This window comes from Neurospora tetraspora (assembly GCF_033439725.1).
Source record: "Neurospora tetraspora strain CBS 560.94 chromosome Unknown B0H65scaffold_11, whole genome shotgun sequence".
Classification (NCBI taxonomy): Eukaryota; Fungi; Ascomycota; class Sordariomycetes; order Sordariales; family Sordariaceae; genus Neurospora; species Neurospora tetraspora.
In genome coordinates this window covers 281,056-296,094 of record NW_026944393.1, presented here as the reverse complement: position 1 = coordinate 296,094, position 15,039 = coordinate 281,056, and the positions used below count along the sequence as shown (strand labels likewise).

The 15,039-nt window shown below is 52.5% G+C and overlaps 4 protein-coding genes across 4 annotated transcripts; all 4 read left to right on the top strand.

Annotated features, from left to right (window-relative positions):
* The first annotated feature begins 2,514 nt into the window (after positions 1 to 2,514).
* On the top strand, positions 2,515 to 3,546 carry B0H65DRAFT_80507 (uncharacterized protein). The gene has a single exon (XM_062831441.1). The coding sequence runs from the start codon at positions 2,724 to 2,726 to the stop codon at positions 3,279 to 3,281; it is 558 nt and encodes a 185-aa protein (XP_062676507.1). The 5' UTR covers positions 2,515 to 2,723; the 3' UTR covers positions 3,282 to 3,546.
* Positions 3,547 to 4,646: 1,100 nt separating this feature from the next.
* B0H65DRAFT_512888 (uncharacterized protein) lies at positions 4,647 to 6,095 on the top strand (the record flags this gene model as incomplete). The annotated part of the gene is made up of 4 exons (XM_062828616.1): positions 4,647 to 5,627; positions 5,690 to 5,770; positions 5,867 to 5,984; positions 6,067 to 6,095. 4 exons carry the CDS (start codon positions 4,647 to 4,649, stop codon positions 6,093 to 6,095), a joined length of 1,209 nt encoding a protein of 402 aa, XP_062676506.1.
* A 2,444-nt stretch (positions 6,096 to 8,539) lies between these two features.
* B0H65DRAFT_447004 (uncharacterized protein) lies at positions 8,540 to 9,069 on the top strand (the record flags this gene model as incomplete). Its single annotated transcript, XM_062825840.1, has 2 exons — positions 8,540 to 8,830; positions 8,986 to 9,069. 2 exons carry the CDS (start codon positions 8,540 to 8,542, stop codon positions 9,067 to 9,069), a joined length of 375 nt encoding a protein of 124 aa, XP_062676505.1.
* A 3,294-nt stretch (positions 9,070 to 12,363) lies between these two features.
* B0H65DRAFT_437214 (concanavalin A-like lectin/glucanase domain-containing protein) lies at positions 12,364 to 13,888 on the top strand (the record flags this gene model as incomplete). Its single annotated transcript, XM_062825294.1, has 2 exons — positions 12,364 to 12,487; positions 12,597 to 13,888. 2 exons carry the CDS (start codon positions 12,364 to 12,366, stop codon positions 13,886 to 13,888), a joined length of 1,416 nt encoding a protein of 471 aa, XP_062676504.1.
* Between the last annotated feature and the right edge of the window lie 1,151 nt (positions 13,889 to 15,039).

Here is a 15,039-nt window from a genome sequence, read left to right as displayed (position 1 = left end):
TGGTGATTGTCTGACAACGGATTCGAGATGGATCGAGATGGAGGTTGGGAGTTGGCTGCCCTGGTTTACCGACAGGCCGGCATTCCCGTTGGGCTTGATGCTCATGGAAAACTGACATGGTGATATTTCTCTCGGACATGGAGAACTGTTGGAGCTTTTTCTGACGGGTCATGAAATTGACAGGATAATGAACGGAAGAGGTTAGGATTTGTCGAGGAGGAGGAGCTCTTGGTGGCTGGTGGAGTACAAAGTGCAGGCTGCTTGTTTTAGCTCAGACGCAAACCCACAGCAGCAGTGACTTGTATGCACTATCGCCAAAGGTAGAGAGGAGGTACCGGCCGAAGAGGTACCACCAAGTACTCTGATCAGATGTAGCATTTTGGGCCATTGTCGCGCAGACCCTTTGCAAGCAGAATTGCGATTTGGGGTTGATGGAATCGACAAATATCTCAACTCCAGAATGCCAGAACATCGTTGCCTTCATCAAATTTGATGCGCTCTTCCCTCAGCCTGATAGCCTTTCCTTCCTCGACTTCTCAGCTCAGCTCCGCGACTTCCTTCACTTCCTCTTGGCTGCAATGTCTGAATGCACAGAGCTGCAGAATGGCCTGTGCACGGTCTTGTCCTTGGCAAAAGGTACGTACCGAGGGAGGGGTGGATGAGGGGTCCAATCCATCCCTGGCGTCCATGGAATAACTTCACCTGGTGAATCCCCAATCATCCCCATTCACCCGTATTCTGACAATGACTCCGTTTTCGTGAGGCCGGCAAGACGAAAGTGCGAGGTAGGATCAAAGATATCGATATCGGTGACGCGAAAATGCGATGGGATGAATCAAGACATTTCGCCGGCTCAGCTGCAAATGGTGGCTTGGAGAAGGAAACTGGCCAATCATTGTTGCGCCCAAGCCTTCTTTCGTAATCTCCAAAATCTTTCGTAATCTCCAAAATCTTTCCGTAATCTCCAAAATCTTGAAATGTTGATTTTACGAGTGCAGAGTCGTTACACGTAACCATTTCCCATTCACTGAGCATCTCCAAGGAGTCAAGGACGTCTGATTTGACTTTTTTGTTTTCATCTGATCTGGCCATTGTGCATTGCATTGCCGACGGTTTTGTTTGTTCGACTAGCGACGAAGGCTTCGAGGCTGTAGTGCCGTGCGCGTACCCGAGTCTTTCATGACTTCATCACCTGGCAACCCCTCCATTTCTGCCATCCCATCCTAGCCGACGGCCCGGCAAGCAGGAAGAATCGGTCCGGCATATCCAAAAACAGACGAGATTCCAGTCCGATTGCGTGGGTCACGGGCTCAGAAAAAATAGAGCTTTTTCGTGACATCCCCGCTTCCATCGGTCCCCCAAAACAGCTGCTCCCAGCTTTCAAAGCCAAAGAGGTACCTTTTTTATCGAGAATCAGCAACATCACCCACCGAACAAGCACCGCGGTCCAGGAAATCCGGAGATCTCGGCCGAAACCAAAAAGAAGTCAAGGGACTTTCCGTGGTCCACTTCTTCCACATCCATCTGTTGCGCGCGCGTTTGCACATTCCAGTCACAAACAGCTTTCCGCATCCAGTGCCGCCTTCCCCATCCGAAATACCGGCCTGCCGCTAGAGCCAAATTCCCAAAGGCAGGCACCTCCAAAGCCCCAGCCACCCCTCCCCGGCGCAACTCTCTTTTTTTGACTCGAGGTCCTCTCCAGGTTCTCTTTCCCGTCGAGGTACTTCTGTCCATCAGCAGTCGAGAAAGAAGTGTCGTCCCCCAAGACCCAAGACCCCTCCCAGCAAGCAACAGCAGCAGCAACAGCAGCAGTATCGCACACTGGGAACTCTGAGAGTACTTTGCAACAACCCTCCATCGAGGTCAACAAGAGGTTCCCGCCCTCGCGCACATCACCCCGTCAATCGACTATACCTCAACTCTACCTCTACCTGAAGAAACAAGAGACGTCAAAGTCACCTCTACACATAGCTTTGCATCGCATCTCGCACGTCGCTCCGGTCGTTCGGGACTTGGGTGCAACTTTAACTTTTTCTTTTGACACGGCCAATTCTGCCAGTAAGTGCATCTCTCTGTTAAAATCGATATCCCCCCATCCCCTTGTCATCACCCATCATGTTCTATTCATATCATTCGCCCTTTTTTTGCTCACATCCCGATCCATCCATTTTCCCTTTTGCGCGATATCGTGTGCAATTGCACTGCACTGCACACTGCCTCTGCTCTGCCTGCTTGCCTGCCCTATCTGGTTACTCTCATTTTCACTACCGAGTTTTCCAGTGTGTGTTTGGTGTTTTATCATGACGCCCAGCCTGCCGCAACATCAACAGATGCAAGTTGATGCCACCACCACTGTCACTGCTCTGGCCGGCCTCATCAACCAACCAACCCCCAACCTGCCCGTTATGAGAGAGATATGATTGCTGCTTCGGCTTCGGCTGCTGCTGCCGCTTCTGCTGGTCGGTTGGAATGAGTGGGATTTATCATGCAGTGGTGCAAGAGGAAAAGCTGTCGGCACCGACGCCTCCAAATTGCCCTTCACCCTTTTCCCCCTTCCTCTTCCCTCTCCTGCGTGCAGCATTCGCAGGTTTGGGGTGACCCAAGACCGTCACTTTTTTCTTGGTGCCAGTGTGTGGTCGCCACACGGGCAGTGAGGAAGTATGACGCGGGCTCAATGCTGAGCTGTGATTTGCTGGAGCTCAGCCATTCACTTTGAGCTCTGGATGGTCACCACAGCAAGCATAAAGCTGGAAGAGGAAGAAGAAAAGAAGAGAAGAAAACAGACAGCGAAAAAAAAGAGGACAACAAGACAAGAAAAAAACCGAGAAAAAGAAGAGAGCTTATCCGCGACAGCAGGTGGCAGAGCAGAGGAAAAAAAGAAGAGGCAGGCCAATGCATATCCCATCTCAGAGGCATTCATATCCGGCAGCCCAGAGCGGCAAAAGCAGACAGTCAGAAGCAGAAGCAGTGCAGAGCAGAGCAAAAGCAATTCGTCCGTTGGAGACAGAGTTGCTGCTGCTGCAGCCCCGAGCGTCACGAAAGAATGGGCATTAGCTTGGCCAATCTTTCCCCATTTTATCCCCATCAGCTCATTCTTCCGTTCCCTCATTGCCCGCCGCCGCCCGCAGAGAGCAAGAAAAAAAACAGCGCTCAGTCATCATTCACAAAGCCAGTTTACCAGCAGCATCCACACAAAAGCAATTCCATCCATTCGATCGTTTCTTGGTACAATCCATTTCCGAATCTGCACTACTACAGTTCAGCGGTTACTAACTCTTTGACTTTTTGCAAAAAAAGACTCAGTCGACAATCGCAAAGATGGAGCAGTGGACGATTCCGCCGCAGCCTATGCCCGCCATGACAACGGAGTACACTGTTTACCCCAACTCCACCAACCACCCCAATGGCCTTCAGTAAGTACCTCTTTCCTTGTACCTTTTTCGTATCTGTCTGTCCCTTCCTTCCCTCTCCCAAACCCCTCCCAAAGATACCTCACTCGGTGCCTCGAGTCCAAGACACGAACCGTCGTCTCTCTTCTGTTCTGTCTGTCTGTCTAGAGGTACCATTTCCTTGTCCCATCACCTCTTCTCCATCTCTTCCCTCGACACAACATTGTGTGTGTTTGGGATCAGGTTACGTACTGGCTGCTACTCGACTAGCTAGCGACAAGTCGCCTCGGCTTGAGAGACTAGACTAGTGTGGTCCGCGGTTGGCCCTGCACGAGAAAGAGATCCAGGTCCCCGTCACCCACCAGCATCTTGTCTCTTTCCCCTTCCCACGCCCGCACGCATCAATCACTTTTACATGATACATGCTCCTTCCCTCCCACTTCCCCCCCATCCACCATCACTTTGACTTCTTTCTTCATCATTCATGTACCCCATCCCCATGCCCATGTACTCGTCGCGTGCCGTCCTGGGCCTTGTTTGTCCTCCTCCTCCTCTCTCTGCGAACACTTGCAAGACTTGGACAAAGAAAGAGTACGAGTAACAACTCGCTCTTCCGGGTACCAGCTACTCCTACTACCTACTGTACGAGCGGCAGTGCAAGCAAGCAACAGGAGCAGGCATATCGGCATCAGCAGCACGAAAGACCAGTCCCAGTCGCGCTAGCATCAGTCAAAAAGTCGAGGCAAGCACGGGCATCATCCGTTCGACAGACAGACACAGACAGAGAGACAAGAGACACCTCCCCCCTGCCGCCTGCAGTACATCTACCTACACACGCGCCCGGCCGAGACCCTGCCTGGACCTGGACTTGACCAGACACGGACTGGGTTGGATAAACACCTCCCATCTACTTCTGTCGCCTGGCTTGGCCTCGTACCTTTCCATATTATTACCCACGCACAGAAACAATTACCATCCTTTGACTCGTCTTGCTTCGTCATCCTTTCCCACCCTCTGTCGTCGGCGCGCCAAAAGTTACCTCTCGGGCCTTGTTTCGATACCTTGGTTGATCCCCGTCATTCCCCTTGACACCCATTCTTTTCTTCGTCCCATCAACACGACCCGTGTTCGCGTTCACGTCTGTCGACTGCGACCCCTGCTGTCGCGGTGCAGCCTGGTGCTTCGTGCCCCAGGCCGACCCGAGGACGCAGCGACCCATCGCATCGCAAGCGCAACCCGCAACCCGCAACCGTTGCCATGAAGAAACAACAACAGCAGCAGCAGCAGCAGCGGGTCCCTAATGACGTTCATGCTCAGGCATGGCGTCAACCCACGCCGTCGATGCCGGCGCTGCCCCAGCACCATCTTCCTCCGCATCAGCAGCAGCAGTTGCAGCCGCAACAACAACAGCAGAGCGCGTTTGCTAACCAATCCGCCTGGTATCCCAGCCCGAACCACTATGCCCAGCAGCCCGAGTTGACTCGTCGCGACCAGCCGCCCATGGACTTTCGCGCCTACGCCCAAAGCCAGCAGCAGCCGCCGCAGCAGCAACATGCCCAACATCAACAACATCACCAGCAGCATCAGCCCCAGCACCAGCAACACACGCAGCACCAACAGCACCATCAGGCCGCCCCCGTCCAGCCTCCCATGTCCCATGCCCCTCAACCCCAAGTGACGCCGCAACAGCCAGCCCAGCAGCAGCAACAACAACAACAACCCACTCCAGTTCCTGCTCCCGCCCAGCCAAGGGGCCGTAAGCGCAACGCTCCCGGCGCGCAACCTTCCCCCCATCCCCAACACGCTCCTCAGATCGCCCACGCGCCGCCACACGCTCCTCAACACCAAGCGCAACACGCTCCTTCTCAACACCACGTGTCGCAAGCCGGCCAGCCTCAGCATGCGCCCGTCCCCCAGCCCCCCCAACAACAGCAGGCTCAGCAGCAGCAGCAGCAGCCCCAGGTTCAGGCCCATCAGGCTGCCCAAGCTGCTCCCCCCGCGCAGCAGACTCCGGTCCCTCCTCCGGCCGCTCAGCCCGTCCCCGTCCCTCAGGCCCAGGCTCCCGCTCCCGCTCCTGCTCAGGCTCAACCTGCTGCTCCCGCTCCTGCCCCCGCCTCCGATGCGTCCGCCCCGCCACCGGCCAAGAAAAGTCGCACCAATACTCCTTGGACCCCGGCGGAGGAGCATCGCTTGAAGCAGATGCGCGATGCGGGTAACAGTTGGGCTGAGATTGCCAAGGTACGTTGCCCGTGTTCTGATCTAAAGACTTGACGAACAAAGCTGACGATATGATAAAACAGACCTTCCCTACCCGCACTGAAGGCTCCGTCAAGAAGCATTGGTACAAGGACATGCATTACGCCGAGTTTGCTGAGGATGAGGTAGTTAGCGCCCACCTTCTTTTACCCCCTACCTACATTGGTGACATGCTATTGGTGCGGTGAGAAGCAACAGATGCTGACTGAGACGTAAAACAGAGCGCCGCCCTCATGAACGCCATCAAGGAGTACGAGAACAACAAGTGGAAGGCTATTGGTGCCAAGGTCGGCAAGCCGGCCAAGGCTTGCGAGCAGTATGCCAAGGAGCATTTCCCTGGTATGTTTTGGTCCCTTATTCTCCGATCTTACCGTGAGTCAGAATGACCAGCTGTGCTAACGTTTGGGTTTTCGTGGTTTAGAACTCTTCGCGCCTCAGAAGGCTCGCTAGAGATGGATGACAACGTCATCGCCGACACGACAAGATTCTGATTGCCAGTAACGAGCTCTGCAAAGCTGCCCTCTGTCTGCAGCGGGGTCAGCAAAAATACTCTTTACAAGAACTACATCTGCCTTGGCCCTCGTGGCCTAGGCTGCTGCGCGGCATCTTTCTGGCAATCGTAGTCGGACAACCCGGTACCCTCGGGTTCCTTGGGTTTCCGACGTCTCCAGGCCGGTCCTTATAAAACAGATAAGGTCGGGCTTTAGCTTAGTCGTTGGTGTTCTCGGATGCAAGATCAACATATCGTAGACACGTGTCTGTGTCTGCCAAAGGTGGGCATTTACTTGTCCACCTCATCGGAATGGTTAAAGAAGAACCTCTATCGAATCGAAAAATTTTCTTATTTCCTTATTCTCTCCTGGGCTTGGACTTGTCTTTTTTCGGAAGTTGGAGAAAGGGAGGAAGGGCTTTCTATGGAAAAAGATTTCTTGCTTTTAGGCTTGCGCGCGCGCGTGATGGGTATCGATCGTCGGTTGGTTCCCCGTTGGTTCGAACAAATCTCCTCTTTGCTGATGTGTTGATGTCGAATGCTGTACTGTGGATGTCGTGAACGTTGGTGGATTGACGTGATGAAGAATGGCAGACGGACATAACTTGGTGAATGCGGTGAATGAAGTTGCTAGATGGGTTGGACATGGTGGTGGATATAACTTTCTTGTGGAGGACATTGCTCAACGGGTAGAATACTCACTCCCAAGACATACACTGGTCCCTTGATGCTGGCTGCAGTTGACGGTGTTGGTGGTCTTCAGGGACCATGTCATGGATGATGATGCAAGAAGAAGTGCAGCTGGAGAAGTGAATGGTTGGAGAGATTGATCCTGTTCTTGTTCGATAGTCATTTTGGTGGTGTAGTTGGTGCGTAGTAAGGTTCAAGGTTGGTAGCAGGTTAGCAGGTTGGTAGTAGTCACTGAGTTGCTTTATACCCCCAGTCTTGCGTTCACTTCAAGCTATTAAGTCATCACACTCACCGTCGTCATCGTCTCACCGCGGTCAAGATGGAATGTCTAATACCACGGTGAACGCACCTTCCTCAAGTTGAAATTTCATGATATGTAACACTGCAAAATACCTCGACCGATTCTACCCGACTGGACACTCCCCATCAACCGGGCAAGCCGGCGTATCCATATTTTCTTCGAGCCCAAAACGCTGAATGGACATAAGGAGTCTGCTCCGTTGCCGTAGCCGATCCAATGGCAGCTGTCGGAACGGAATGCCGGCTTCGATTGGACCGGCCGATCACAGACAGACTCATGAAATTTATCTTCGTATACAACTTGGGTATCGACACCTTACATATTCCCTACGTATTCCAACGAAGTACGACATGCTGCGTACGTTAGTCATTAAAGCCCTTAAGTCCATCGCCCAACAAGGAGAGATAGATAGAGCAGGTGTTTCCGGGCATCAAGTCCGGCACTGGCCAGAGCGGTAGAGGATAGTAGCTCAGTCTCGTTCGATAAAGAACTTCCGTTCTGGTTGGTGTTGTAAGTGGTCAAGAAAGAGATGGGTTAGGTGAATTTCCTATGTACTTGGCCTTTCACATGCTTTCATATGCTCAACACTTGATGATGTGGCTAGAGGCCAGAGGCTAGAGGCCAGAGGCTAGAGGCTAGAGGTTAGAGGTACTTGGCCATGCATGCTCTTTAAACCTCAGATCGAGATCGCTACCTACTTTCACTTTTCCAGAGGACGAGGATGGTGGCATAGGTCCGTCCAGGTACTCCACGTTGCTTGATACTCGGTAGATAGATGGGTCTCTGTGGCCAATGAGTGAGTTTGAAGCGTGTATGTATTCGTTTCCACCGACGTATGGCAAACCGGGCGCAAGTTTGCTTTCTCGTGCGAGGGCACCGGGCTGCCTCAAGTGGCAAGAAGTTCAAGAGGAATTAAAGAAGTCACTGGGGGAGGAACGAGTCCAGGAAGTAGATGTATCATGCTACACAAGCGGCGTACAAGTCACATAGTGTTCTGCGAGAGCAGAAGCCTATTGCCATTCCTCTCGACGGCTTGGTTGGGAGTTGGGACACTGAGTGATGAGCGACAATGAGTGAGTGAGCAATGGGCATGAATGAGGAGGAAGATGGTTGAGGTAGATATTTTACAGGCAGGCTACTTTGCTCCAGGCAGGACAGGACAAATATTTCCCGCGAAAATGTGATATCAGGAAAGGGACGTATCATAGGAGGTTTTAGTTGAGGTTGGTTGGTTCAATTTGGGTATGCACCGCGGTTGGGTACTTGGATTGGATGTCTGTTAGTGCGGTACTTAGTGAGGTTGTCTTATCGCTCGTCCTGACTTGCTATCGCAGGTACTGCGCTAACGGAGGACACTGTTGGTGGAACTGTCCATTGCAAGGAAGTTCGGCATTTCTTTACGATACTTGAAGTATGGCTTTGCGATTAGGGGAATTAGTAGGGAACCTTCATGGTGTCTTGACGGTGGGAGCAGTGGAAAATCGTCATCCGCTTGGAGTTTTGACTCCTGCTTTTCCCTTCTTTCCCATCAACATTGGTGTCCTTCCCCTGCTTGTCATCATGCTCCTCGCAGTACTCGGAGTATTCAAGCTCTCACCAGTACGGGCCTCCCAAGAACTTCGTTTCTCCAATCCTAAAGCCTCAACTTGCGAAGATACGCCTGGCCGCGCACCATTACCCTTCTACCTCGAGGTACCCTATCAAGTAAAGGTATCACAAAGGTCGCAGCCGCCCGCAGCTGTCAAAAGCACACACCACCAAGCCCGCAAAGGCAGCCAAAGCCAAGGCAGATCACAGATCACCACAGTCCTGGACGATGTGCATAGCAGGCATTGCAGGTAACTTTGATTGCAGTGCAGTCAGTGGAGGCGCTGAGCGGCACAAAGATGCACAACAAAGTGCGAAATGACTTGCGTCTTTGGGGGGCGTTTCCAGGCGTTTGATTGTCTCACCACTTGCCTCATATGGCGTCGTACAGAGAGGATGAAGGGGGAGAGCTGCTGCCAAGAGATCGTCGAGGGTGATGTTTGGGAGCCTGGGGATGACCAGTCGGGGATTTTGATGCTGCTGGCCTGCTGCTTGGGGCTTGTGGCACAGGGACGAGGGAAATGAAGACCAGAGGCGCGGTAACAGGAGAAGCTCCTAGAGGACGCTGATGCAAGAGCTGGGAGAGATGCAAGAAAAGAGATGCAAGAGAAACAGAAGCAATGGAATGAACACATTCCAGTCGTCGACCTCAACCTCAACCCCACAACTCCAAATGTGCACGCTGCCGTGGTGATGCTTGTGCTCCAAAAATCCAAATCCAAAGTCTGGGCAACGGCCAAGTCCCACCGCGGTGACCCGCTCGCTCAATGCAAGCAATATCGAGGCGGGCTATAGACAGACTACACCCTCTCCCTATATCTAGACTACTTAACCGCTTTGGGCATGACTTTCAGGAATTTGACTTATCTTATCAATCGCTAACATCCCAACCCAGAAACAAGGCCAAAGTCCGTTAGCCCACGATGGGTCTTTTTCGCAAACTCTTCCAAGAAATGGTTGGTCACGCTCAAAGTCAAGGCTATGTACTTTCACCAAATGTACTCCCTCAAAAAGCCAAAAGCAAAACCTGAGCGAGATTGGATTTAAGACCTTGACGAAGAATATTATTTCCAGGTTATCAATTGCAGTAAACGACAACCACTTTGGACATGGAAATTGTTGTTTGCTCTTGCATTGCCCGGTCAGGTTCCGTTGGAGTGTATTGTAAAATTGAAGTGTACGAACCAGTATTTTGGAATACGACTTGCTGCCCTAAAGACCGAGCTGCAATCGCTGAAGATTGGGACTTTCAGTGCACTTGGCCTGACGTGGTTCCTTCGAGGTTGCGCGACCCTTTTTTTGTACGGCGGAAAAAAGCTGGAAGTCTTGCCTGAAGCGGTTAAGTAGTCTAGATATAGGGAGAGGGGGTAGTCTGTCTATAGCCCGCCTCAGCAATATCCAATGTAACAAGGTGTGGGGCAAGCAAGCAACTGAACTTCGAGATTTTGTGAATCGTGATAGGATGATGCTTTTCCAGACGAGCTTGACGACTGACGAGGTACCGGTACGTTTTATGCCTCAATACATCAACACGATGTTGCATCAACCCGACCACACCACGATCTTTGCCGAAGAAGAGACCTTGCGGAAAATAAACCTCAGCTGTCCAAGATCAGGATCGGAGACAAAGAGAGACATTTCGCCCAGCTCACCCAGATGTCAAGTCCAGCCGGCAATGGGTGGCGTTTGGTACCTTCAGCAACCTCAGCCCCAAGCCATCCATCCATCCAGTGGGCGGCATCACAAATTCCCAATCACATCGCATCACCTTGCGGCCCATTCTCGTGGGCTAGGGTTGGTTCCTGAAGCCTAAAGAGTTCGTGATGGGCCGTCAATTCGCAACCAGTCCCAATCAACTGGGCCGACGCCACACGTTGACTGTCGTGCATGAGTCCCTTTGCACATGAACTGAACCGTTGAGCTTGACCTCCTCAATTCCCAGACCATGCCCAATTCCCAGGGAGACAATGCATTTCCCCTCCATTCCATTCACCAAGAGTAGGTCCCAGGCCCAGACATTACCGGGCCGGTCGGCGATAGTGCTGTGCAACATCCAGATCGGGAAGCGCGCGATTGTCCAACACGAACTGACAAGGTGGCGTCAATGTCAGACTGACTGTCAGCACAGGGTTTCCTAGCGCTGCCGTTCTGACTTTTGTCAGCTGCTGCACAATGTTAATTATCAGCATGTATGTGGAAAGTGATAGATCCAAAGAATCATGAAATCCAATGCGCAAGCAGAGAACAGAGCTGATCGTTTTTCTCTCCTTCCATTGGAATCCCTTTTGGAATTGGCTCTTAGTTTGGTGAGAAAAGGGAAAAGGCCTGGGCTCCCATCTTTTCTAGGGAGTGGATTCGATCACGAGGGAGTGGAACTTTCTTTCTCCACAGTTTAATGTCCCTTGGAGCACCCGACCGATCCACTCCCTGTCAAATGTTTCCCCGTTTTATTTCCTGCATCATTTTCCCGCTCTTTCACGGGCTCCCCCACATTTTGGAGTTTTGGAATGGTCGACTGACTTTTTGTTGATCACCAGAATCCTGTCGTTCGGGTTTGGTTGGTGACGGCCCTCCATTATCCGATTTTCCCGTTCCGTCCATTCGTTCGGCGTTCCCTGGGAGCCGTTGAGAAGCTTGGAAGAGCTTCCCATTGTGTTGCGAAGGGTGGACTGACTGACTGACTTGCACGGGATTGGCATCCCATTGTTTGGTTTCAACCGCTGGATGGAACCGAGCGAACGGCACGGAAACTTGAACTGATCCGAACTGCCTGCAGTGTTTCTCCAACTTCTAGATCCAGGAAGTGGTGGGCAGCTTTGAAAGAAATCATTGAAGAAGGGTTCCTTCCCGTCTCTCCTTTCGCCTCGCATTCGCCTTCGCCTCCTTCCCTGTTTCCCTCTTTCCCTCTTTCCCCCTCCTCCTCTTTCACTCTGACTTCGGTCGACTCTCGCTTTTCCCATCATTTCACCAACCAACTATCGTTATCGCTACCCGTGGAAACAACGGAAACTGGAACGCAAGTGGAAACCAAGCACCCTCGTTGTCTAATCAACATCAACCTCGGTGCCGAACGACCCGGGGCGACGACCATCAATCACTTGGGACTGAAAGCAAAGGATCTCTTCACTCACAACAAAGTGGATTTTTCGACGACCCCTCACAATCACAGCGCCAACACAGCATTTCTTTGAAACCAACAACTTTCACATCAGGCTGTTTTTGCCAAGCTGCTCCATTCCTTTCCCGAACGAAGGATTCACTGCGAGCACGCGCATAGCGGAGACCACACACTGCCCCATCTGCACATTCAACGGACAACCATCCGGGGGAGCACGCCTCGAACGACCAGGGAGCAAGTAGGCATCGACTAGGTGATCGACTAGGCGAAAGGCAACGAATCCGAATTTGGCCATCTTATCCGGTACGGTACGGGGAATCCCTATAGGCTATCCCTTGCAAGGGCCGTTGTTGGTAGGGTCTGGGTCACATGGGCTGTTCTGGGTCCCTTGGGTAATTTTAATATTTTACGATACGACTCCCCCCGTCAAGTCGACTGTCAACATCATTGTCCTTGTCGGTTCGTTTGACGGGCAACATCACTGTCGTTTTCTTATTTGAAACACCAACATCATACACAAAAAAAAATCAAAATGCGTTCGACGGTTTTGGCTTTGGGCGCCGCTGCCCTGCTCGGCGCGGGCAACGTCCTCGCCGATGATATCCCTACTTGCTCGTTGGACAAGAGATGTCCTGAGTCGGCACCTTGCTGTTCTCGTAAGTCTTTGGTTCTCATTTCTCACTTGTTCAGTTGACACAACATCAATGCTGTCTTGACATCTTGGTTCCCTCGCATCTCACTAACGCATCTATCCGCGCACCGCAGAATACGGCCAATGCGGCGTCGGCGCCTACTGCCTCGGCGGTTGCGACCCGCGCATGTCCTTCTCTCTAGACTCCTGCGTGCCCGCCCCCGTCTGCCAAGACAAGACCTACAAGATGGACAAAGCCTCCATGTCCAAGATCGTCGACATCAGCGAGTACCTCGGCGACCCTTCCAAGGCCGACTGGGTATCCCAAGGCGAGCCCGTCTCCTACAACGACAACACCCTCCTCACCATGCCCAAGAACTCGGTCGGCACCGTCCTGGCTTCGACAACCTACATGTGGTACGGCTCCGTCAAGGCCCGGCTCAAGACCTCGCGCGGCGCCGGCGTGGTTACGGCTTTCATCCTCATGTCCGACGTCAAAGACGAAATCGACTACGAGTTCGTCGGCACCGAGCTGACGACCGCCCAAACCAACTACTACTTCCAGGGCATCCCGTCCTATGTCAACAGCGGTAACATCACCGTGACCGACACCTACGCCAACTGGCACGAGTACGAGATCCGCTGGACGCCCGACCAGATCCAGTGGCTCGTCGACGGACAAGTCGGCCGCACCAAGCTGAAGTCGGAGACCTGGAACGCCACCGCCAACCAGTGGGATTTCCCCCAAACCCCTTCGCGCGTGCAGCTCTCCATCTGGCCCGGCGGCGCCGCGACCAACGCCAAGGGCACGATCGACTGGGCGGGTGGTCCCATTAGCTGGGACTCTGAGGACATCAACAACTATGGTTACTACTTTGCTACCTTTGGAGAAATCGACGTACAGTGCTGGGACGCCAAGAGCCCGCCGGGGACGAACAATGGCAAGTCGTATTACTACAACTCGTACCGCGCGACCAACGATACTGTGGTGGATAGCAACAAGCGGACCGACCTCGCCTCCTTCCTCGGTACGGGAACGGATATGGACGCGGGCAAGCAGACCAACACCAAGGGCGGATCGGCGAGCGCTACCAAGTCTGGAGGCGCAAAGGGGACTACGGTCCCGCAATCGATTCCTGGCGGTGGAAGCGCGCCGGCTGGTCAGGTGCCTGGTGGTGGGTCGGGGACTGTCTCGGGAGGTTCTGGGTCTGGATCGTCCGGCAGTGACGGCAGTGGAAGCTCCGGGGACAGTGGGAGCGCGAGCGGTGACTCGAACGCCTGCGGTATGAACGGGTTCTCGCAGAGCTGTGATGATGGTGGAAGTGGAAGTGGTCCGTCTAGTAAGAATAATGGTGCGAAGACGACGGCCCAGGGGGCGAGCGCGTTGGCGGCTGTGGTTGGGTTTGTTGGGTTGATGTTTCTTTGAGGAGGTCTCTGCCCTTTGAGCGGGTATACCTAGGTCATGTCATGTCTGAATAGGGAAGGGGAGGGGGAGAGAGAGAGTGAAGGACATAATGTTAATGTTAATGGGTAATTGATGTCTTATCTCGTCCTTAACAGCGGTGGTTCCTCTCTGCTTCTTCGACTTCTTGTACCTTGTTTTTTTTTTTTGGGAGTTTTTAGGTATACCATTCAGCGGCGTTCTTTGTTTTGGGACGTTTTGACTATGCCTCTGACTCTGACTGTTTTCTATATATGATTTGGATAATGTATGTTAGGGAAAAGAGAGGGTCATGGGAGGAGGTATTAATGGATTTTACCTTCTGTGTTCATGCGATCGCTTTTTTTGTTGACTTTTGACTGATGGGCCTATGCAGTGATTCTGCTTTGGTCAACACGAAGTAGTCCAAAGTTCTTTTGGGGTTCTTTGAGATCGTGGGAAGACGTTGATATTGGTACGCAGTGGAGAGACACTGTTCTTTCCGGGTGGACTGCTTGACGTTCTTGCTGCCAGCACAAGTGGATGACGATGCTCTTCAGAGAGGGTCGGCTCTCGATTGGACATACTGTTGCAGACATTATGGTCCCTGTACGCCAAGCTCTTCACTTTCGTTGCATTTCGGGTGAAGTTGCGGTCTGGAATATCGTTATTTTGCCCTTTGTGAATTTGGTGGTGCCTTGTTTACTTCGCGATTCCGTCTTGGTGTTGACTCTTGGTTGGACATGCTGTTGCCGACTGTGGATGCGGCCTTGCTGGTATAAGAGCATTCAGCCCTTGCAATATAAACAGTCATGATTCGTCGCATTTCATATTAAATTGCGGTCTGAAGAACCTCTCTCATCACATGTTGCCGCGAAGTATCTCCCGTGAACTTTGGGGACTTCCGTCGCGCTTGCCGTTCACGTTCACGATGTTGTTGTGAAGTTGAAGAGACGGTGGAGGAGGCTCCTGCCTGGATGCAGTGGATTGTGCTACAAGACAGGCGGCACTGTTAGTGGCTGCAGTGCCCTGCGACTGTCCTGTTTGAGGTATTGCGTGCAGCTTTAGCGTGCCCGGGCTGCAATTGACGTGCAGCGATAACGCCATTGAGGTCCTGTCGATCAATCTACTAACATTTCCATCCTCCACTCTTGACT